Here is a 25,268-nt window from a genome sequence, read left to right as displayed (position 1 = left end):
CAGGAAAAGAAACTAACGGGATCTGCCTGCAATGTGGTACACACTGTTTCCCGGCTGTCTAACCACACCTTTAGTAGCTGCTGCAGGAGGTGGGGAGGGCAAACAAGGAAACCCTCAGGCGTTCTCTGATCTGTGTTATATATGAGATCCTGTTGCTTAAAGGCTAAGCAGTGCTAGGGCCTCAGCCTGGTGGAAGAGCACTTGATTAGCCTACATCACAGCATCCCATCCCTCGCATTAACAGAAGAGGGGAGAGGGACGGAGGGAAGAGAAGAGGAACACCAAGTAAGGATAGTGTTTCCGGGTCTCAATAGCAGACTTCTTAAAATGCACACTACACATCCTTCCTGAGTCAAGAACAATTAACCCGGGAACAAGCCCTTCTTGTGAGGGCTCTGAGGGGGGATTTAAGCAGCTTTCTTCACCATTCTGGGTTCTTACTTGAGAGAGAGAGACAAAGAATGAGTTTGTTCCTCCTGAAGAAAAGCTGATTTGATGGGTCATGGACAACTGAACTGTGCCTCTCAGACACACAACAGTAAAAGCACTAGCTGAGTAAGACACAGCTAAGTAAGACACTGGATGGCTTCTGAGTCACTCCCCTCCCCGCACCCCTGCCCCGATAGGCACACTAGTCCTAGGACAATAGATCTTGAAGAAGAATCCTACTAGGCATGTCCAACTTTAGGCCATGGGCTACATGTGCCAGGTATAACTAGAAATGTGGTACAACAAAAAATCATCAACTTAAAACATAATGAAGGCACTTCTGCTATTGTTTCTGTAATGCAGTTGTGTGATTTTCAAAGGAGAATTTTGTAGATGACAATATTGTATTGTGGCATCCAAAGTTTGAACACACCTGCACCTAGACATTTGGCGCTCCTCTCCTAGCTCACAGAAGTGGCCTGTGTAGCCCAGAGGATGGCACAGAAGCCCCAGATTGCCTTTCATTCCTCCTAATGTGTTTCTTTCTGCTATTCTTTGTCACCAATGACACCTCATGTCACCAATGGCCTCAATGATGGTCATGATGCTCACTCAATACATTTCAGGAACATATCAAATGAATTGCTTTGTGTGAACTTTCTCACTTAATTCTGATAGCAAATTTCTAAACAGGCACTGTGACTTGCCAACATTTTGATATGGAAACCAAGTTCACTCAGAAAAGTTAGGTGACATGCTCAATGCCAGGACTCACACTCAAATCTATCTGCTATCAGACTTCTAACTCCCATCATTTATCACTGTCGTATATCGGCGCCTCCCTCCCTCCCTCCCTCCCTTTCAAATATGACCTCAGATAAGGTGGAGATGTGCCTCTGTCCTTCCTTTGGTTCCAGGCATCTCTCTACCTCCTGCATAATTTGTCCTAGATTCCATATGACATTGAGGGTGGTTTTTAGGGTAAAAGACTCTCTAGACATACAGGTTATTAAAAGTAGGCAGACCAAAGCAATGCCACTTCTTTACCTGAGGCTGACCAGCAGAGTTTTCAGAAAGGCCACCCAGACACCCTGTGCTCTAGAAAAGTGATTTTAGGTCTTGAGTAAAGTCGACTCTGGCCTAACATTGCCACTTAGCCCTCTTCTGTGACAGCCACAGTGTAGATTCATGCTGGGAGAGCAAAAGTCGCATCGATGATCCATGTACCACTAGAATCCGGGGCCAGGCTTTGCCACTGACCTCAATGGAAAGATGATATTTGTTCAAGGCCAGTTAGCCATTTGGATATCAAAAGTTACATCTTAGGGATGACAGAATGGATTCTAAGGGCACATGGAAGGCCACTGATAAAGATAATATCAAGTAATATTATTAGGCTAGTGATAAAACTAATATGAGGATGAAAAAAATCCCATATAACGGCAAGCCTTGTTTGAAGTTCTCAAAATTCATTACAAAAGGAGTGGGGGGGCAGGGGGGGAGTGAATTATATTTAATACATAAAAAGGACTTGTATAAATAATTAACAAAAATATGGACCATGTGTAAATCACTGGGCTAAGTATTCAAATATATTTAATTCAACCCTCCTAGGTCTTCGTTCTGTTTTATTTTGTTTTTGTTGTTTGTTTGTTTGTTTCAAGACAAGGTCGAACTATGTAGCTCTGGCTGTCCTGGAACTCACTCTGTAGTTCTTGCTGGCCTTGAACTCACAGAGATCCACCTAACTCTTCCGCCTAAGTACTGAGATTAAAAGTGTACGCCACTAAACCCAGTTTACCTAGTTTTTTATTATAATGGTCATTATATTCTTGATTGCATAACAGAGAAAACAAAAACTCCAAATAATTGACCCGCCCAAGATCACATGGTAATAAGTCAAGTTTCAAGCCTACATTTTTGCCACTGTACTCGTCTTCACACAGGAAATGACGATTACATATGTCCTGTCTAACTAGTTACTAATTTTATTATAATCAGCAAGGGCTGTGTGAGGTGTTTCTTAATGTTTTAAGTGTGTGTGTGTGTGTGTGTGTGTGTGTGTGTGTGTGTGTGTGTGACAGAGAGGACAGAGCGGGGAAGATCATTTGCTTCATACATATACAGCCCTGGGTTCTATTCCCAGTTCTCACACACAAACACGCACGTGCATTACGACTGGGATGAGTACGCCCTTTCCAGAGGATCAGTTCTAGAGATGGAAGGGCACAGTTGTGGGCAGGTCTTTGACATGTAAACTAATCAGGCCACAGCTGTACGTACACTCCTCCACTTTAGCCATCCCAGGACCTGGGGGCCATGCAACTGAAATCTACCCCTACAGTTAGAGCTTATAGAAATGATTCAAACTAGGCAGTCCTGAACCCGTTACCCAGCTCTGCCTTCTCTTGCCTTCCCAGAGAATCTTCAGTGACAGTGGCCTAAATGTTCCCTTCTTTGTGATTGCTTCATCTTGATGTCCTTCTCATGTGGTGGCTCTACTTGAGGACTAAATCCTTTCAAATAAAATGAACTTTGTTCTCTTCTATCTCCTCTTTAGCTACACCTGACTGGCGACCTGGCCAAAGAAAAATACAAAACAGCATTACTACTTTCACTCACACTTCCTGGAGGCAGTTTGTTTATGAAACTTCCTTATTTTTGTTTTCTGTGTATGAAGGTGTGCCTGCATGCATGTGTGTACACTACCGGGGTACTTGCTGCTCCCCAAGGCCAGAAGAGGGTATCAGATGCCCACGGAACTGGTGTGAAAGGCCATTGTGAGCTGCCCTGTGGTACTCGGAACCCAACACAGATATACTACAAGAGCAGCAAGCTCTCTAAGCCAGCTAAGCAGCCTCTCCAACCCGCTTGCAAGCAATCCCAGTTTGTACTGTGCTCTGTTCACTCAGTTGGTTAGAACCTATGGCTCCACAGAGGAAAGACTGCAGCTCTCACTAAAATGATCTACGGATCCCAAGCAATTTTGACCAAAATCTCAGCAGTATGTTTTGTGTGTATGGATAAACTGATTTTAAAATGTACGTGGAAAGGACAGAGGGACAGGAATAACAACCTGATTTTAAAGTTACAGCTGCCAAAACAATGTGCCACTGGTCAAGCACAGAGCCAACAATCAACAAAAGAGAACACTTCCGAATCAGACTACAGTGATATGCTCACTTGATTTCGACAATAGAGTAAATAGTATTAGGACTGGAGCATTCACATCACCTTCGAACAGAATTCCTTACACTGAATGTAGAGAAAGTGGAGCGCTCATTCATTGTAGAAAATACAAAACTGCTACTTCAAGTAAGTTGGACAGTATATTATAATTTTTTAGCATTTTTAATCACTTAAAAGAAAATTTAAATTTAAATATATTTTGATCATATTCTTCCCCTCCCCCCAGGTTTGTCCAGTTCCTTTCCTCCTCCCTCCCTACCCAACTTCAAGTTTGTTCTCAAAAAACAAATCAAAAGCCCACTACAACAAAACTCCCAAAACCTAGAAAACAAACTCCAACATCACCCAAAAAAGAAAAATAAAAAATATCAAACTGCAACCAAATAAAAATTACACACACACACACACACACACACACACACACACACACACACACACACCAAACAAACAAATAAACAAACAAAAAAAAAACCTACGGAGTCTATTATGTGTTGATCAACTACTCCTGAACATGAGATCTGCCCTGGAGTGGTTGATACTCCCTATGTCATTAATGAATGCCCTTGGAGAACTCAAGAAACTAGATATGAAGAAAACAAATCGAATTAAAAGTAAATTTATAAAAGTGTAGAAAGCTGAAACTGCTCATTCTATGCCCCAACAATCCTGCTCCAGGGTATTTACCACCCTGAGATGAAAATTTATGTTTCCATGAAAACCCACACACTATAATGTTTATAGCACCTCTGTAATAGCCAAACTATGGATTCAGCACAAGTGCCTTTAAATGACAAAAACAGGAAAGAAAGGAACTGGCCAATGCACATTGTGGAGAACCACTCAAAGAGAAAAATCAAGTAAACAACTAATACAAGTAACAGTTTGAATGCATCTCAAACGTAGTATGGGTGAAAGGTGGATCTCTGTGAGTTCAAGGACAGTCTGGTCTACATATCAAGGTCCAGGACAGCCAGGACTGTCCAGAGAAACCCTATTTCAAAAATTAAAATAAAAAAAAAAAGGTGTGTTGGCACATGCCTTTAATCTCAGCACTCAGGAGACAGAGGCAGAAGAATCTCTGTGAGTTTGAGTCCAGACTGGTCTACATAGTTTCAGGACAAGCCAGGGCTATGTAGAGAGACCCTGTGTGAAAAAAAAAAAAAAGAGGGAGAAGAAAACTGAGGAAAAGAAAAGAAGGCACTATGTTGCATGCACAAATGCACAAAGCCATTCTCCAAAGACTATATGCAGAAAGGTTCCATTTATATGACATTCTTGAGATAAAACAGTGGTCAGTCCTGAAAATATTGAAGTAACATACAGACAGAGCAGGTTGTATCCTGTTCCGGGGTCTTCACATAGACCTACATGCAGGCAAAACAGCAATGTACATAAAATACAAATAAATATTTTTTTTAAAAAAAAGAAAGAAAATCGGAACATAAAAAAACACACAAAGTTTTTTTTTAAAAAGAGGGGTGATAGGTACAAGAGGAAAGCTCGGGTGGCTTTGCCTGTGGGTCAAAGACCATTCCCCTGGTTGCAGCCAGTGGATTTCCACTACCTTATTCTGGACCAAACGGGGTCACATAAGTGCAAAGGTTCCGGTACATTTACCCCTCTTATGAAGTTGACATAAGCTTGCATCTGGAAAATGCTCAACTGGTAAAAGAGGCAACTTAGATGAAAATAATTTCCATTCTGAAATTCTACTTATCTAAATGAAAGCAATTTTCAATCTCAAATTTTAAACTTGAGGCACAGGGAAAGATGCAAAGGGTAAAGACGAGGCTAATGCTTCTATGTATTATTAATAACACTTAGTGAGTACTTAGTAGATGTCAGCTCCATGCTAAAAGATTTTCAGGGGTCAGCTCCTCTAACTGTTACCAGCATTCAAGGATGGAGTACTACTAATGCATCCTTTACACGTGAAGAAATGGAGGCTGAGGCTTTCATCTTTGTTCACCATTGAGAAGCAAGCAGCTGAAAGCACACATATAGCCCAGGTAATGAAATTCCACTGGATTACTCAAGACTCTCCCAACATCTACCTAAGAAGATAAATGCTGAATTAGTAGGATACTGTTTATATCCACTTATATTAATTATACTATATTATATTATGACACATTATTCATCCAAATAATAGATGTTTATATGGTCATTAGAAATAATTTTTAGATTAGTATTTAATAAGATAGATAGGGAAACAACCATAGTACATTAACTAAAGTATAGAAGTAATTGTAGTTACTAACATTTGTTTTGTTTGCCCTTTTGTTTTTTGAGACAGGGTCTAATATAGCCCAGGCTAGCCTTTAACTTGCTATATATCCTGATCCCCCTGAATTCATCTCCTAAGTGTTGGTATTACAGACATACACCACCACATCTAGTCTGTTAGCTTTTAAAACATTACAAAGCACAAAAAGAATAATCATTATTTCTGAGCACATACATAAGGAAAACTGGAAGAAAATTATATCATCCTACTAACAGAAATTATCTCTTATCCATGACTATCTTCTTTGCTGCTTTATGAGATGTTTCATTTTTCTGTGCAATAAACACACATGACTTTTCTAAGACTGGAGCATCTCTACTTTTCCATTACTAATTGCACAGCTTTAACACACTTTGCCCAAATCTTATTAAACCACATTGTTGTTTTTTTTTAAAAAAAAAAAAAAAGAAAAAACACACCACTGGGCGGTGGTAGCTCATGCCTTTAATCCAAACACTCGGGAGGCAGAGGATTTCTGTGAGTTCAAGTCCCGCCTGGGCTCCAGGAAAGGTGCAAAGCTACACAGAGAAACCCTGTCTCGAAAAAAACAAAACAAACAAACAAATAAAAAAACCCACAGAATGCAGGAGAGTCCACACTTGCTTTCTCAAGACGGGAAGTTATCTGGAGTGAGAGCCTTTCCTTTTTCCTGAAGATGGTGCACACCCAAACATATGTTGTAATACATAGCTATACAGAAGAAGGAAAAAGAAAGCGGACCCTACTCAGGAAGATTGTCATGGGAGATTTGCAAAAGACAGAACTGAATATGCTTATGTGGGGAAGAAGATAGTTTATGTTATGGGCATGGGAGAGAAAGAGAGATCTATAGTCAACTGGAAAAGTCCCAAAGCATTAAGGAAAGAATGTATATGGATGTAGGCAGGGTCGAGACAATTAGGCCAAAGGAAAGCAGATACCTGAGCTCAGTACCACACCAAAGAAGAAATGGTTTCCCAGAACTACTGCCCATTTCTTAGGAGTCTTCTAGGTTTCTGGTCTCCTTCTCCCTTAAATGAATAGTGTTCTTCTGTACAGCTTTTTTCTCCCTTGCCAAGACCAAGCCTTAATAAAGCTGCACAGGTCAGAGGCAATTTTCTAAACACCTTTCTTAGTAATGAGTCCAAAGCTAAGGCCCCAAATCAGCCACCTCCACAGCAAGGGTGCCAAAAAGATGTTCCCTTAAGTGCTGTGTCTATGGTTCTAAGCTGAGCTACGGTTCCAAATCTCAGGTTCCACAGAAGATGAGCACTGGGAAAAACATTAAGACACAACAGGTTAGAGCTGGAGAAAGAAACAGCTCAGTGGTGAAATGCTTGCCTCCCCTGCATGGGTCCCTAGACCTAGTCTTTAACACTGATGGGGAGGGGCAGCAAGGAAGGGGGGAAAGGAAGGAAGGGAGGGAAAAAAGGAAGGAAGGGAGGGAGGAAGGAAGGGAGGGAGGGAGGGAGGGAGGAAGGGGGAAGGATGGAAGAAAGGGAGGAAAGAAAAAAAACAACCAGTCTCACAGCCTCAGAGCACTCAGATATGGGAGGCTCATTGGAGAAAGCCATGCTGTTTAAAATTCAATAATTATATTATAATCCCAGAAAAAGAAACATTGAATTCAGAGAGTACAAAAAAAAAGTATAAGTGGGATCCAGAAAAGAGAGTATGACAAGGCTACAGAATTATCCTAATTATCATGTGAACCAAAGGTCAATGGGGTATCAGTCTTGCAATGCCATGATCACATGTCAGGCTGTCCTCATTCTTGCCCTCAGCCATCCCCACATTTCCCTCACCTACCTCGGCTCACACCCGGCCTATAGTCTCTCCATCCAGCAGTGCACCTCTGCTCTCTGTGGCACAGATGAAATTTCATCTCCTCTCGTTCAAAAGCCTCCGGGGACTGAGTCAGCAGATACTCATGATCAGACAATCTCACTTACATCACAGCTCCTCTGCTTTCCATGTGCTCATGAAGATGAGCAGCTTTCCGAGTTTCAGAACTGGGCAGTGGAGGGCGGGAGGCGTGCCATAGGCTTCCAGAAGGTCAGCCCTCTGCCAGTCACTTTTCTTACATAGGATGGGCGGAGGAATCTGTAGCCCTTCAAACTTCACAGCTCACTGACTTAGGTTTTGACCTTCCCCGACTCTTGGTGCACATGTGAATAACCCATCACATTAAATAGTGGGTGTTCCCAATGCAAGGAAACCATCAGCTCATAACCCAAAGCTGGGAAAATCTTAGCTGCCCTTCTCTTTTCCTTCCATTCCTTCAAGGTATCACAAGAGAGAAAGAGCAAGTCCTAAAAGGTCAGCTTTTCCAAGAAGTGCCTAGACCCTTGTGAGAGCTTCGACTGAGCAACCAGCTGGCCAAGGCAGCACAGTCCTGTAAGTCCCAGCAACTGGAGAGGTTGGGAGGGAAGGGTCACGAGCCCATGCATTCAAGGCCAAGCTATACACTAGAGTAAGACCCAGTGATGAATGGCTGGCTGGATGAAAAGAAAGTGCAGCCAGGGCAACAAAAACCAAGCTGACAATTACATCCGCCTGTGGTTAGAGGCGTCAGAGACCAGGAAGGGTGGATAAAAGCCTCCTACCGTGTGATGACAACACCGCCTTTACCTAGCTAGCAGACCCAACAGAGACAGAGGAACTCTGAAGCTGCTCTGCGGCTCCAGGACTTCAGGGACCCCAGCCCTGAGATCTCGGCCTTTCTCTAATGTCACAAAGAGAGTGGAAAATCGACCTGGATCTGCTAACTGTTTTCCAGGAACAACATTAGACACACCAGAGCCCTGCCTCCGGAGCCAGCTCCTAACTCCTGCAGAGATTGGAGAAGGCAGCAGGAATTTAGGCTGTTCATAGTCATTGGTCAAACAGGGCAGCAAAGACCAGAGCTGAGAGGTAGAGAACATCCTCTGGACACCACCAAAAGAAAATAAGCTCCGAAGGGCAGTGCTAGCCAGATGTAAAGGCCCAAGTCTCCAGCTGACAAGGAAGAATTTTCACCTTGAACCTACAGAACCAACAGACTCCAGTCAGTGTCTGCTTTGTATCTAGTGAGTCAATTGTGGGTGGTCAATAACTTAAGAACCAGAGTTTTCTAGTCTTGGAAAGGGCTGAGATCATCTATGGACAGTCTAACTACTAACTGTATTATAATCAGGAAGGAGTGTCTGAGCATTTTTTAAAATATTTTAATTATTGGAGGGGGAGATGCAAGCTTGCCATGGTGCATATTTGGAGGCCAAACAACTTTTTGGAATTGGTTCTCTCTTTCCACCTGTATGTGAGTTCAGATATTAAACCCAGGCCATCAGACTTGTTCAACAAGCGCCTTTACCCACTGAGACATCTCGACGGCCCCTGTTTGCTTTTTAAGATGTCTTTGATATGAAGACTTGTGATAGTACCAGAAGTGTGCCAAAGAGAAAATCCCTGTTCTGATGCTTCTATCTGAAGACATGAAGACTAAGTCCAACCTTAATGACCATGGGACGGTGTCACCAGAAGCAACTGCAGCTTTCCAGAACCCGTTATCCCTCATCAAGGTATTCCTTCCAAGTAGGCACGCAATCACATCCTGCCATCTCACTAACAAGGCTACAGTTCTATTGTACAGCCCAAACCTCATTCCTCCTCAGCTATGGTCTCTGTATGCTAGATCTAATTCTCCTGACGTTAGGGGCATGGCCCTGCTCTTCCTTTGGTGTTGTGATGAACTCTCTATCAGGGAATTCCCTCTATTAGCTGCTTTTACTTCTACATTCAGCATTAAGAATAGTGACACTGTACAGTTGTTATCCCCAGCAGTCCCTACAAGTCTTGCATCTGATCCGCTGCTTACATAACTAACACTTTAGTGGACCATAGCCATATTCATCCCTTTACATATATCAGGCTCCTTCCTCACTATCAAAAGAACATTGTTCAAGGCCAGAGATTATGTTGTTCTACATCATGAGCCCCTAAGGTCTAAAATGTTGCTACGTAGCCCTTTATTTTATATATAAAAAAGTCTCCCCAAGTCGGGCGGTGGTAGTGCACGCCTTGAATCCCAGCACTTAGGAGGCAGAGCCAGGTGGATCTCTGTGAGTTCGAAGCCAGCCTGGTCAACAGAGTGAGATCCAGGAAAGGCTCCAAAGCTACACAGGGAAACCCTGTCTCAAAACAAACAAACAAACAAACAAAAGTCACCCCAAACCAAAATATACCCTAGGTTTGTACTTTAAAATCCATGGCTAACAATCTCTAATCCAGCCTCCCCCAACTTTCCAATCAAATAACTATAAGGTACCAAAAAAGACCAAATTCCCCAAATGAGTGAAAACCTTAAATGATGGTCAGACAGACTGACAGCCAGAATCTGCAAGAAATCTTGGTCAGTAATATGGGTAGTGCTAAAGTGAGGGGAAAACTCTGTGGCCAAGCCATGCAGCAGCTTCTAAAAACCTGAAAAGAACACAGGAAGATCCTAAATCCTGCGATGACCAGCCTCATGGCTGGCATTGGGAAATCAGACAGCTGCTTCTCCACGGCATGACAACTGCTTGCAAATAGTATTAGTAATTCCTGGAACCATCTATATCTATGTGACGCTTCTCCCTTTCCTTAGAAGAGGTCACATACAACGGCAGGAAGCACCGCCTCCTTTGGGCTGCAGAGCCCAAGGTCATAGGCAGCACAAATACCACTCCATTAGGCTCTAATCAATTCTCCAAAGTCAAAACAGTAGACTATGATCTGATTGGTGCTAGCACACTGCATATTGAGACGGGGAAGCTTCACAAGGAAACCTCTGGGAGTTACACATGTGGGAGACTATGACTTTTTACATACTTTATTTGTTCAGAGTATCTGAGAGCTTAGTAGTTGGGACAGACAACCTGAATAGGTACTAGACTGTGAGAAACGTACTAAAAAGCTGTGTGCATTAACCTGCCAGCAAAGAATGGAGCTGAGAAGTGGTTCTAACCAATACCATAGAGAATATAAAAATATTTAAAGGCAGTATACACAATCTGTCTTTGACAAACAACAGATCCTCCTTTGAATATGCATAGACATACAAAAAGCCAGCGCAGTTCCTATGAAAATGTCTGGCAGCACATGGAGAAACGCATATCGTTCTGGAGACTTGGAGAAGCACAAACATCCAAATTTAGTGTAAGAACCAGAAAGGATTTTACAAAAACCTGAGGACATCCTGAATAGTATGCAAGAAAACCTGGACTCTAGGAAGCCACCAGAATAAGGCGCACTGGGAAGGAAAATCAACAAGCTGAGGCAGAAAGAGAACTCTCCAAAGTAAGGAAGAATGACAAAGTTAAATTTCATAGCAGGGGTGACAGAGAGCAAAATCAACCAAACTCGTGGGAAGGAAGCCAAACATGAGTCTCTTGTAAACACACAGAGGAAAAGAGGAGATTACATTAGCAGTCCTTCAAAGCTGCAATTAGGAATTCTACTGCCGGGCGGCGCACGCCTTTAATCCCAGCACTCAGGAGGCAGAGCCAGGCGGATCTCTGTGAGTTCAAGGCCAGCCTGGGCTACCAAGTGAGTTCCAGGACAGGCTCCAAAGCTACACAGAGAAACCCTGTCTCGGAAAAAAAAAAAAAAAAAAAGGAATTCTACCAATATAATATACCAAACGAGATCAAAGGGGAAAAGCACAAATTAACCACTCAACATCTTCTACCAAGAAAGTGTTGGCTAAACTCAACAGTCACCTATGTGCTTAGGGTGTAGTTCAGCAGTAGAGCACTTGTCTAGCATGTCTAAAGCCCTGAGTTCTAGCCCCAGCATCACAATAAATTAATTAATTAATTAATTAATAACAAACAAATAAGTTCTTAATCTTTAAATGAACTTAACAATTTAAGAACAAGAAAATTTCTTCATGTTATATTACATTTAACCTAAGTCAATAGGCAATGTAAGAGTCAACTGACGACAAACATAAAAATATCCCCATTTGTACTGGCTGGTTTTGTGTGTCAAGTTGACACAAGCCAGAGTCATCAGAGGAAGGAACCTCAGTTGAGGAAATGCCTCCATGAGATCCAGCTGTAAGGCACTGTCTCAATTAGTGATCATGGGGGGTCAGCCCATGATGGGTGGTGCCATCCCTGGGTTGATAGTTCTAAGTTCCATAAGAAGGCAGGCTGAACAAGCCATGAGGAGCAAGGCAGTAAGCAGCACCCTCCATGGCCTCTGCATCAGCTCCTGCCTCGGGGATCCTGCCCTGTGTGAGTTCCTGTCCTGACTTCCTTCCGTGATGAACAGTAATGCTGAAGTGTAAGCCAAATAAACTCTTTCCTCCCCAACTTGCTTTTTGGTCATGGTGTTTCATCGCAGCAATAGAAACTCTAACTATGACACCATTAAATGAAACACCAGAAATATTTCCATTAGCATCAAAACCAAGATAAGGATTCTTGCCAGTATTAGTATTATTTAAAATGATGCCAGAAACTCTAGCCAATACAACTAGGCTTGAGCCAAAAAAACAAAAAACAAACAAACAAAAAGGAAAATACACTTTGCTCTTTAAAAAGAGGCAAAGTTACCATTTGAAAATTGATATTTCCAAAATGATCCAAGGGTAACATCTGAAAAATTATTATTTAAATAAGAATTAAGCATAGTGGCCCAATATAAAACAAACATACAAACCTGGAAATCTTTCGTATGACTCATCAGTAATAACAGAAGATATAATAAAAGATCATAAACTATAAACTGTTTTAAAATGACCTTGTTGAGAAATATGTGGGAAACATACATACTGAGGAATATAAAAAAAAAATGAATTCATGAAGCCGGGCGGTGGTGGTGTACGCCATTGATCCCAACACAAAGGAGGCAGAAGCAGGCAGATCTCTGTGAGGTCAAGGCCAGCCTGGTCTACGGAGCTAGTTAGTTCTAGGATAGCCAGGGCCACACAGAGAAACTTAGCTTTGAAAAACCAAAAAAAAAAAAAGAAAGAAAGAAAGAAAGAAAGAAAGAAAGAAAGAAAGAAAGAAAGAAAGAAAGAAAGAAAGAAAGAAAGAAAGAAAGAAAGAAAAAGAATCATGTAGAATCATTGTTTTATCCTGGCTGAGGAGATTCAACGTTGTGATGAAGTAGGATTAAAGTAAGTGCAGTCAAAATCCTGGCCGGATTTGGAAGAGAACCTGAGAAAAACATTCAAAGTTCACCTGAAACCAAAACACTGCTTGAGAGTAGCTGAGAAAAAGAACTGTGGTGGCAGAGTGGACTGAGGGGGGTAAGAGAAACCTGGCCTCCCTGCCTGATGTTCCAAACCCAAGGCTTTGAAGCTGGGGCCTAATCTGTCCCTTCGCCCACCCAATGAAGGGCACGCTAATGTGTGCCTCTCTTTCCATCCATTAACTTCTTGTGGGGCTAGCAAGCTAGCTCAGCGGTGAAGAGCATTGACTGCTCTTGTGGAGAATCTGGGTCCGCCCACATGGCGGCTCACAACTAACTATGGGTCCAGGGGACCTGACACCCTCTTCTGGCTTCTATGGGCACCAAGCAGACATGTGCTGCACATACATAAAGGCAAAATTCCATACACATAAGATAAAATAAGAAAGGTTTTTCTTTTACAAAAAAAGAACACGAAGCTGGGTTAAAACCCAAGAGAGATGAACAGAATAGTCAAACACACCCCTGAGCTAACTGCCGGCACATACAAGAAGTTACTTGTTAAAGTATGGTAATGACCTTAGAGAATCCTTTGCTGGGTGTGACGGCATATACCTATAATCCTGGAAAGTATAGTCAGGAAAACCAGGAATTAAAGTCCAGCCTCTGCTATACAAACAATAAATACAGAAATAAGAAAACTACTTAGGGAAAAATGTAAGCTATAGCCCTACCTCACCCTATTCATAGAATGAGTTTTAAATGGCCACATTGAATATTTTTAATAGTGTAACACTGAACTTTCTAGCTAATCTCACAACAAGAAAAAGTCTGTTCAGGCATAAAAATACAGAAAGAAAGCTGGTTGTGGTAGTGGATTTGGGAGAATGAAACATGAGAACCAAGAATTCCAGGCCGTCCTGAGATGCACAGTCAATTTCAAGCCAGTCTGGGCTACACGGTGAGACTCTATCTCAAATAATTAAATACATACATACACACATATATACATACATACATAGGAAATACTCATGGCCTGAAGGAAGGAATAATCAATTCAACCAAGAAAAATGCAAAATTGACGTGTAGCAAACACTTCATGAAAAAGTTAAAAGTTGCGGTGTATGTGGTGCATGTTTTTAATCCTAGCAATTAGGAGGGAGAGGCAGGCAGATTTCTGTGAGTCTAGTCCATCAGGAGCTACAGAATGCGACCCTGTCTCAAAAAAAAAATGTTAAAACGTAAGTCAGGCATGGTGGTAAATGCTGTAATGCCAGCAGCACTGAGGATGATCTCAAGTTCAAGTCCAGCCTGGGCTACATAGTGATTTACAGACTAATCTGAGATATCTATCGAGACCTGTCTCAAACTTCCGAAAGAGAACTGGAGAGCTTGATTGCTCAGTGATTAAGAGAGTTTGCAGTTCTTGCCAAGGTGCCAGCACACAGGTCAGAAGGCTCAGTGCTGTGTGAAACTCTCTGCCTGGAACTCCAGTTCCAGGAGATCTGACACCTTCTTCTGGCCTCCTTGGCACCTGTATACATATTCACATACATACATACAAACACATACATAAAAATAAGTCCTTTTTGAAAACTAACAACAAAATTGTTAAAAAAGCAAAAGGAGAAGTATTCACTGCAAAAGTTAAAAAAAAAACTTTTAGACTTCATATGCCTATAATTTATTCAACTAAGAAGAGAAATATCCCTATATAAAACTCATAACATGAACTGATAGCCCACAGAAGAAATTATACAAATGTATAAGGAACATATGAGAATAAATATAATATGTATATATCTGAAATCTGCTGTAATAAAAAAAAAACTGAGGAAAGGGTTAAGAAAAAAAGTAAAGAAAAAGTCACAGTGACATGCCTATGAGAGCTGAGGGACTTCCTGGCTACTCCTACATGGCCCTCTTTCCTCTCCTTTTATCAAAAGGAAATCTTTTCCCTTTTCTTTTTCTTTTCGAGACAGGGTTTCTCTGTGTAGCCCTGGCTGTCCTGGAACTCACCATAGACCAGGCTAGGCTCAAACTTAGAAATCTGCCTGCCTCTGCCTCCCGAGCGCTGCACCAACCCACCCTACCCGACTCCACCTCAGTTTGAAAAGGAAATCTTATTTATTAAGTGTGAGGGATTGGCAAGATGGTATATGCCTTTAATCCCAGTGCTCTGAGATGAATCTGTATGAGTTGGAGGCCAGTCAGGGATAAAAAACAAGGAGGGACGGGAAGGCCAACTTTCACATAATATGACAGGGTAGGTTCCGTAATGGTGACTGAGACAGGTAACTTACTTAAAAGTTGGCACACTTCAATGCTTACTTCCTCTTTAGATTGTTTTTTTTTTTTTTTTTTTTTTTTTTTTTTTTCGGTTTTTCGAGACAGGGTTTCTCTTGTGTAGCTTTGCGCCTTTCCTGGAACTCACTTGGTAGTCTAGGCTGGCCTCGAACTCACAGAGATCCGCCTGCCTCTGCCTTCCGAGTGCTGGGATTAAAGGCGTGCGCCACCACTGCCTGGCATAGATTGTTTTTTTTAAGATTTATTTATTTATTTATTATGTATACAGAAGGGGATGCCAGATCTCATTACAGATGGTTGTGAGCCACCATGTGGGTGCTGGGAATTGAACTCAGGACCTCTGGAAGAGCAGTCGGGCTCTTAACCTCTGAGCCATCTCTCCAGCCTGTTTTTTTTTTTTTTTTTTTTTTTTTTTTTTTTTTTTTTTTTTTTTAACAACACTTCATACAACATAAATACTCTGCAAACATGTTATCCTATAGTGTTTAGGGGATAATGACAAGAAAAAAAAAAGCCTCCTGTTCAAACAGATGCAATTTGAAAAGAAACAAACAAATCTTGCAGTGTGCAGTTGGTTGAATCTGGGGAGGTAGAACCTCCTCACACAGAGGGCAGAATGTATTGCTTTCAGTCAATCCTGATGAGAGAAAAGGATTCTATAGGGTGGCCAGAGAAAGTACCGGGAGCCCGCTCTTATGGAAAAAGCCACTCTTAAGCAGCCAAATGAGGAAAGGAAAGTGGCTCAGATTCCAAGAGATGGAGAACAGTCAGTCATGCGTGAACAAACACAACACAACCAGCAGTGCTGGAGGGCTGCTTGCTGTGCATGCCTAAAGAAGGAGCGCCTAGAAACGTGAAGATAAGGGGCTTTCAGAAGCAGAAAGCTACCAGGCTGGAATTCCCAACGTCAGTGAGATTAGAGGGCCTAAGACCGCCATGCCCAAGGTTGCTGTGGATTGGGTCAAGTAGAAACCCTGCCAATTCTAGCTCTACATCTCAGATGCCTGGTTTCTGCTGAGGCAGCCTTTCTAGCAGCAGGCTACAGCAGCAGCACTTAGCAAGTCACATGTCAACAGAGGTGCACATAAATGAAAGAGTCACGACCCAGCTGGAACACTGGCAAGCTATCAGTCTCTCCTGTGAAACAGGCCACAAGAGCCTTGTAGAGAATCCTGCCCCTGCTCTACCCGGCCAAAAGAACTGTCAGTCCCAGACCAGCATGGGGCAATGCAGCCTGCAGTACACATCATAACCCCTTTCCTGCAGTGACTGGGCATGTCTCTGCAAAGAACATGCCAAGCTCTGTTTAGCTGGGAAGCTAGCAAACTTGCATAGACTGGTAGAGCAAAGCAGGAGTGGACAAATAAGAAGTAGGTAGGTAGTGCTCGTCAAGGAGCCCACAGCAGAGCCTGTGTGTACACTGAGCTGTAAAGACGGCTAAATGCATAGGTTGATGGTTTTAACTCTTAAAAGGAAGACTGAAAGGATGAATAAATGCAAGACTTTATTCTACAATGCAATCAAAAATCAATAATGAGCTTGCTGAGCAAATTTAAATACAGGAGAGACAACAGAAAACACACAAGATTAAGTTCAAGAAATAAAATGTAACCACACGAGGAAAGATTCTTCAAATGATAAAGAATGCTGCATACTCACCCAAACTTATGGCAATAAATCTGAAGATATAGGATAAGTAGATAATTTTCTAACAAATACAAACAACCAAAATTAAAGCCAAAAGATTTAAACAGATTGGTTTCCATAGAAGAAGACACTGAAAAGGGAATTATGACTCTACCTAATGAAAAAGACACCAAGTCCGGATGTGCTTTACAAGGGAGTTACATCAGACCTTCAAAGGACACACACGTAACTTCTAAGTGTAATTCAAGTATTATGGGCCAAAGAAAAAGAAGAAACATTCTATACTATATGTTATACATCTTATCTTTAATCTTCAAATCTAATAAAAAACACAAAAGATTTCAATCTCACCTATGAATAGTGAAGACACATTCTAAATAAAATACTGATAAACAGAATTCAGGTTTGTATCAAAATAATAACATACTGTGATCAGCAGGCTTACTTCAGTAATATAATAGTTGTTCAAATCCAGAAATTCTATCAACATAATTCATTGTATTGAAAAAATAAATTAGATCTGGGGTATAGCTCAATAGCACAGAACTTGACTAATGTGTTTCAGGAAAGAAAAGAAAAACCTTGGAGTAAAATTTCAAACTCATGCAGATGCTATTAAAATACAGTAACCAATCCTGTAAGTAAATGTGGAAATACAAGAAATGAAAAGTTGAAACCAAATAAATAAACAAATGCCAATAGCAAATGTAAAAACACAGAAAACAGGTTGATTTTAAAATCTTTAGGCAGAGTAGGCCATCAACATGATTTCTATTTAGCTATCTGAGTTTCTACAAAATGCAACAAAAAATGTAATTATTGAAAAGATAGAAGAAAAAATGAAATTTACCAGAAATAATAGGAGAATCTGCTAAACATAAGATAAATATTCATAAAAGTCAATACTCATTTTCCTTCATAGCAAATGGTACTTAGCAATGGAGATGAGGAAGGCATTTGAGCCCCAATAGGAGAAAAGTTATTAATTCTTGAGAAATGCATCAAAAAGAGCAAAGAATAGATAAGAAGAAAAGAATAGATCTAATTAACACAAAATCAGATGTGAACATGCAAAGAAATACAATTTCTTAGCTAAAAAGAACCTAATTAAAAAGTGAAGGCCAATGTAATGTAATTCTAATTAGAATCCCAGTAGAACTGGGAGTACTGAGTAAAAGGAAACTTGACAATGTATAAATAGGAAAAGCTGACAAGACAGTGCTAAAGGAATTTTCAACTAATGTCATCAAGTCAATATGGTCTTGGTACACAAGCCAACGGAACAGAACAGAGAATCGATAACTTGAGCCTAGTACATAAAACATTTAATAGCTGGCAATGATGGATGTTCAGTTTACAGGAAAAAGCTGCGAGTATGTACTATATTGTTCGAGTGCAACTGGTTATTCATCTTTGGTAAAGCAACTTTAAATAGAATTGGAAATGAGGAAGCTACATAAGAATAATATTTGTATAGAAAAGAAAAACATTGTGTGAGGCATTCACATACACACACCAACAAAAATTGAAAGCAACAATATACAAGGTTAGCATGCAGTAATGGTTATCTCAGCATTGTGGAAAGGAAGTAAATATTCACTAATATGGAAATGCCAAGATAAATTATGTATTTATGAAGTATTTTGCAGCCTTCTGAAATAAGACTCATACCGGTAGACTTTGATAGATTTCTATGAGATGTTGTTGAGTAAAAAAGCAACATGTATTAAAGAATAAAAACAATTAACACAACCTTCTGAAAGCCACATGTGCTGGTCCACGCACATGGAGAAGGTATGTACTGGTTTACTACATGGAGGGATAGTGTGAGTTAGGGGCAAGCAAAAAGAAATTACAAAGGACCACTATAAAATACCCAGTAATCATATGAGTATAAAACATAAGTAAATTAAATTAAATTGAGAAAATAAATAATAAAAATATGAGTAAACAATGCAATTTTTGCTTATCAAAAAAAAGAAAGGCAATAATCGAAATTATCTCTTGGGGGGAGGATGGAGGTGGTGTTTATTTTCTGATGAGGATTGCTGCTTTCATCCCTAATGAAATAAAAATCAATGACTATTGCTTTAAAAACATTACACTGAATAATTGAGCTCATTTTGAAAAGGCAAGGGAGGGAAGTGAGGTTAAATAGCCATTTTCTGTGGGAGCTGTCCACATAAAACATATAAAGTCAGGATCCATTACCCCTCACCGGGAAGAAAGTTACTCACCTTAGGCAAGAGACTAAGTGGCTATTCTAAGGAGCTGTTTGCAGCGGCAAATGGGGTAGCGTTCCCCTGCCTAACACTCTGATGACCTAAGTAAATCAGAAAGCCATTCACTCTCCTCTCCACTCGCCAAGCATCTGCTAGGCCAATTACTTCCGGTTCCCTCCCTCTGGCCATTTCACTCTGCAGGAATAGCTCCAACATGGGAGTGGGGGTAGAGAGAGGAAATTAATTCAGCCCATTTACCTTCACACTAGCCACTCTAATAAAAGGTCTGATGAGGGAGATGATCACAACTCATGGCGAAAATGAGGGTTCTGGGACTCTTACTAATTTAATTTAAGTAAACTTGCCTTCAGAGAAACATGCTTGCTTGCTTTATTGAATTGGATGTTTGCTGATGTTTGAAAGAAAGTCAGGATTTCTAAGGCTAAGGATGTGGCTCAGGGGTAGAACACTGTGCAGCAGATATAAGACCCTGAGTTCAATGTCCAGAATCCCTGTCACTTCATTTTGCACCTGAAGGAAAAATGGCCATTAAGACACAGGAACAATGGCTTCAATGGCACATCACCAGTGAAGGGGTAGTTTGGGGGGGAGGGGGACTGTGGAATAAAGCCAGGTAGTCCCCAGCAGCTCTCAAGAGTAACCTCAGTAGGACAACAAGCTGCCAAGCCACCCTGCCTTGGATGTGTAAACACAAAGATTGGTTCAGTAGGATTTGCCAGGGCTCAACAACAGCTACAACCTATATACAACATGTACATGACAGTTCAGTGGACCTCAACAGATGTTTAATCCTTGTGAAAGGCCAGAGGACCAAGCAGTGCAGTCCAGGGGGGTGGAGACCACATTGTCCTCTATCACCAAATGGAAAGAATAGCCTGAAAAGGAAGGGCTATGGGGTAAAACACAATTTTCTCTTACTTGAAGATGACGATAGCTCCCGGACATGGAGGGCAGGCCAGGAGGAAGATCTGCAATTGAAGAATTAAGAATGGTTAGTGAGCAAAACACTGAGCATGGTGACTTGGTTTTACTTTAATAATAACATTTAAAAAAAACCCAAAAGTTTAACCCAAAAAAATGTAATATAAAAAATTAGAAAAGTAAAATTTGTATGTTTTGTGTGTTAGTTAAAATTTTTATAGTTACATGGCATATAGTTTACCAAAGCACATTTGTAGTGTGTGTGTGTGTGTGTGTGTGTGTGTGTGTGTGTGTGTGTGTGTGTGTAAGGGAGAGAGAGTTCATTTTTTCAGTGCTCTAACTTCAATATGCCATAAGTAGCCAGTCTTTGAAGCTTTACCCCAGGCCAGGTAAAAATAGATTCTGCACATGGAAGATGCGCACACATGCCATCTGCTTGCCTCCCATGAGGGTAGGTGGGCTTATCAATACTCAGCTGCCAAATTTAGCACATGAAAATGCAGGACACCAAGTTAAATTGGAATTCCAGAGAAACAATGAATAATGTTTTTGAGTAAGTAGGCTGGAAGTGTTGCATGAAGCATGTTTCTATTAAAACATTACTTTGTGTTTATCTGAAAATTGGAAGTATCTGGGGATCCTGAATCTCCCCACAACTCTAACAAATTACCACCCCAGACTCTAAATCCCACTGGATTGTTTGTTTCTACAAATTGACCTAGGGAATTTGTTAATGTCCTGTTATCGTGATGGGCAAAAATGCAGCCCAAAAGATCTGTCATTCAAGAGGACAATCAGCTCCCTGCTCTTGGGTGTGACACAGGCCTCTAAGGACCTGCAGTTGTTTGACTTTTATTTACCCACACCGTAGTCTTCAACTGTCATCAAGGACAAAACATCCTTTGAAAAATTTGCTAAATACACAAATTCCTGGGTTCTCACATAAAGCATTCTGATTCTGCAAACCCAGGACCTCCCCCCACCACATCTGCATGCTGAACAAAAGTTCCAGATGGAATGAGGTCAGCCATTCCTGGTAGCCTCACATGCTATGGGTTTGCTCTTGGACTAAACTACCCAGAGGGCCAAAGACACATGGGACGGAGGATTAACTAAGACCTAAACCTTGTTTGTAGGGTTCCTTGACCCAAACTGATTTGATGGTGTGGTTTCAAAAACCCACTGATAGCTGACAGATTCCATTATGGGCTTGTTGGCTTTGCCAAGGGTGCATGCTTTAACATTTTGTTCCGCCATTCTCTCAGAGTCTACAGCAAGAATAGTCTGTACCATAGGGAAGACATCTGCTTGGCAGCTAGAATCCCTGCTAAGAGGAAAAAGGGGGATTATGGAAAAAAGAAAGTGTCTTAAGAAGAATACCAGTGGGAATCCATCACCTATGATACCCCATCAGAGAACCCCTCCAAGGAAAGAGCCATCTACCAGCACCCACCCCAGGCCTTTCCCCTGTGGGTCCATTTGATTAAAGTGCAAACTCAATGATAATTTCAGGTCCACAATCCTCTATTGGACGCCAAATCCAAAAGGCTCTAAAACAGAAAATGTATGCCTGTTCAAAGCATGACTTGAAACAGGGTACATCTCACTTTATTTATGGGGAATTTCCATGTACTTCTCACAGAACTAAGTTGTATTTCATTGTGTGGAGTAATGCATTCCCAGAACTCACTGGGATTACATGTAAAATACTCTTACCATCCATCGTGTTGCCTTTCTCAAATACCAAAGAAGCAGATTTCTGAACTACATCTAACTCTCCTGGTTTTGAATGAGGTTCATATACTTGAAATTTTGATTCTGCAAATATTAGTTCCTCCCCACACTCTAGCCTAGCCCTCAGGAGCAGTCCAAGAAAGAGCTAAATGAAGCTGGTGTTCTTCACCCTAGACACAGCAGGAAGGTTACTTACCTTAGGCAAAGGACCAAGTTGGAGGTTGCACATAGTTACCCAGCATCAGGCCACCCAAAAGCCTACACTTTAAAGCTACAGTACAGAGAGGAAACCGGGTCCCCCCCCACACACCTTGAAAAGGTCTCCAGTTCATCTGGAATACCCAGGAGAGTCATGCCAGCAGCCTTCCTGAGTTTCTGAAATACCCTGGCACTTGCTACATGCCCACAGAAAGTAAAAATGCAATAGTGGAAAAAAATGCAATAGCCTCACAATTAATGAAGTCTTACTTTTCTGTGTCTGTAGCCTAGAGGGGCAAGCACATAACTGTTTAACTGGTTCTGTACTTCCCTACAGCAGATATGTAGGAGCCTACTATAAGGATTAAGCCGCCAGTTCCAACCCACTCCATTCTCCAGTTATTAGCCACCACTCACAGAGACAGCCAGCTAGTCTAGTCTTGATGAGTTTACCAACAGTTAATTTCACAGGGCCAAAACATTCTAATTGACATTCTGGCCTTTCTCACCTTGCCTGTCTATGACTATCACCAGGATAGAGGACTTTTCTTCAAGCAATCTTTGAGTCAAATACAGTGAATACACTAGCAAAAAACCCCACCTCAATATTCAACACATTCCATTTCTAGGTAACCTCTTGCAGCCACTCGAAAGAGTTCTGAAATTGTAAGGTCACAACTAAAATGATTCTGAGTTGATTGTGCCTTGTAAAAGCATTTTAACTTAGCAGCCCAAGGGTCCCTGGCCTTGCCTTTCTTTGCTTCCTTCACTGGGTGGCTCCACTACCTCCAACTTTTGATGGCCTGTGTTTCAGACTGGCAGAAGGAAAACGAAAACATCCCTTGAGCTTTAGGGATGCTTAACAGTAGGAGAGGACATCTAGAAGTACAGAGATGAGAACACATGCCAGCCTATCCCAGCCCCCATGCGGTGCTCTCTATCTATAGTCCAAACTGCCCAGTGCAGCCCCTAAAGCAAAGAGCAAAAACAGGGAGCCAGCGGAACGGTGCTACAGAGGACGGCCACATCCCATCAGAGGCGGGGCCATGTTACTTAACCTCATTTCACAGATGAAGAGACTCGGGGAGAGAAGCTCTCACAAGCACTTCTCATGAAACCCCAATTCAATGTACTTGCCACCTCACACTCATAAAGCAGGCCACAAAGGCTCCTCCTCCCACCATAGCTCTGCCCATTCAGTGTGTTCAGAGAACACACAGGGCGTTATGCCAGTACTGCCATACATTCGTGAGATCTATTTTCTATACCATGAGACATCTCAAAACACACCCAACAGGGCAGCCCATCACATGGATCCAGCAATACCCACACAAGTTCATTTTAGCTCAAACTCATCTCACCCCAGGTCTGGTGGGTACATGTGATTCGCAAACCCTTATGAAACTCAAGTGTTTATGAGACTTGTCATAGAAGGCTGGTCATTCCAGGGGGAAAAAATGTCCAGATGCTGTTGAAACCCAGTCTTAATTCCCTAGGAAAACCCTCATACAAGTCCAAGATCATCCAGCCCAGAACAGTACATTTAACTCTTTCCGGTTACCCAGTTGCTGTCTCAATTCATTTTCTAACTCTAAAGCATTATGGTTCTAGGCCCCCTCTTTGCCTCCCACCCTCTCAGCCATCATTTGTCCTACTCCCTATTCCTGTCCCCAATCATATTGGCCCCAAGTCTACCACAGACCATCCTAAATGAGCTGCTGGCTCAGTTGAGCACTGGAGGGAGGGGACATGGTTGAACTACAAGAAATGGAAATCGAGAGTAAGGGGAACAAGAGTCACATGGAGCCTAGCACACTCGTCTTCAGGCCCCAGTCCTCTGGCCCCAATTTTCCTGGCTCTACTTTCGATGAAGACACCCAGATATCTAGGATTCCTCAGGACAAGTGCTTATGGGTGTTACTTAGCATAGGGAGGACCAAATCCCTGGGTTATACAAAGTCTATCCTAAAACTCTACTCACACCTTTGTAGCCTCATCATTTCTCTCTGGACCACTGTGACAATCTCTTCCATGTCACAACGTTACAAGAAGGATCTATCTAAAACGCCACTCTGCTGTGCTATTTTAATCCTCCCAAGGCTGGCCAATACCTAAAGAAAAGCACAGCAGATAAAAACATCTAGGCTCCAGGCTCCATCTATCATGTAAACACGCACAATGCCAACTGTACCCTGAACATACAATATGCTGGTCATTGTGCTTCTATAGCCTCATTTCTTTGTTCACTTAAAAAAAAAACTTTTAAAATGCATAGTATGTCTGCGTGTATGTCTTTGAACCACATAGGTGCAGTGCTCAAGGAGGCCGGAAGTTGGCATCAGATCCCCAGGAACTGGAGTTACAGACAAGTTGTTAACCATCATGTGGGTGCTGGGACTTGAACCTGGGTCTTCTGCAAGAGCAGGTAGGGCTCCTTACCATAGAGCTAGCCCCATCTACAGCTTAATCACTAACAGCTTCACCTGACTCAATTACATGTACATGCAATCATTTACCAAGCTCCTTTACCATTTCCTTAGTCCACAGTTACAGGAGACTTTCTGGGTCCAAGGAAACAGAAATAGTTACCCCTGCCTATCCATGGGGAATTGGTTCCAAGACCCCTGCCCCCAGACCCCCACCACTGTGGATGTTCAACTCCACTATAGAAAATGCCATAACATTTACATATTACCTATTTTTGTTTTCCTATATATTTTAATGACCTCTAAATTACTTATAATGCCTAATACAATGTAAATGCTATGTACATATGTACCAACTAGATCATTAGGGGCTAATAATGTTAAGAGAAAAAACTGTCTCATACATTCTAATACAAATGGAATTTTTTAAAAATAGTTTTGTCTTGCCGTTGGTTGAATTCTTAGATATGGAGCCAAAAGACATGGAAAGCCAACTACATATGCCTTAAGGCTTTTGTTTCATAATGATAACCTGTGCTCTAAGAAAGTTATTTGAATCAATATTTCCTCCAGGCATATATGAGAATGTGTTTTCTTCTGCTGCATCCTGGTCAAATGGTAACTATCATTCTGAAAAGCTCTAAGAAACTTAGGTGGGCTTTTGTTGTTACTCTGCATATCTCAGACAACCAGAAATGTTAAACTGCTCTCTAACATGTGTATTAACTAGCTGGATTTCTTTTGGGGGAA

At 41.5% G+C, this 25,268-nt stretch overlaps 1 protein-coding gene across 9 annotated transcripts in view; it reads right to left on the bottom strand.

The window, feature by feature from the left end:
• The window catches only part of Tmem164 (transmembrane protein 164), a 167,686-nt gene that overhangs the window by 77,484 nt on the left and 64,934 nt on the right, over nt 1-25,268 (bottom strand). For all 9 annotated transcript variants that reach the window (XM_028876970.2, XM_028876964.1, XM_028876965.2 and 6 more), the window contains one exon: nt 20,158-20,207. Coding sequence is in view for 3 of the 9 variants with exons in the window: in XM_028876964.1 (XP_028732797.1) it covers nt 20,158-20,207 (50 nt within the window). In the remaining 6 variants the exon portion in view is untranslated. The remainder of the gene's footprint in view (nt 1-20,157; nt 20,208-25,268) is intronic.

The sequence above is a fragment of the Peromyscus leucopus genome, chromosome X (assembly GCF_004664715.2).
Source record: "Peromyscus leucopus breed LL Stock chromosome X, UCI_PerLeu_2.1, whole genome shotgun sequence".
NCBI lineage: Eukaryota > Metazoa > Chordata > Mammalia > Rodentia > Cricetidae > Peromyscus > Peromyscus leucopus.
Note: the sequence above shows the minus strand (reverse complement) of the source record. Positions and strands in the feature narration are given on the sequence as shown.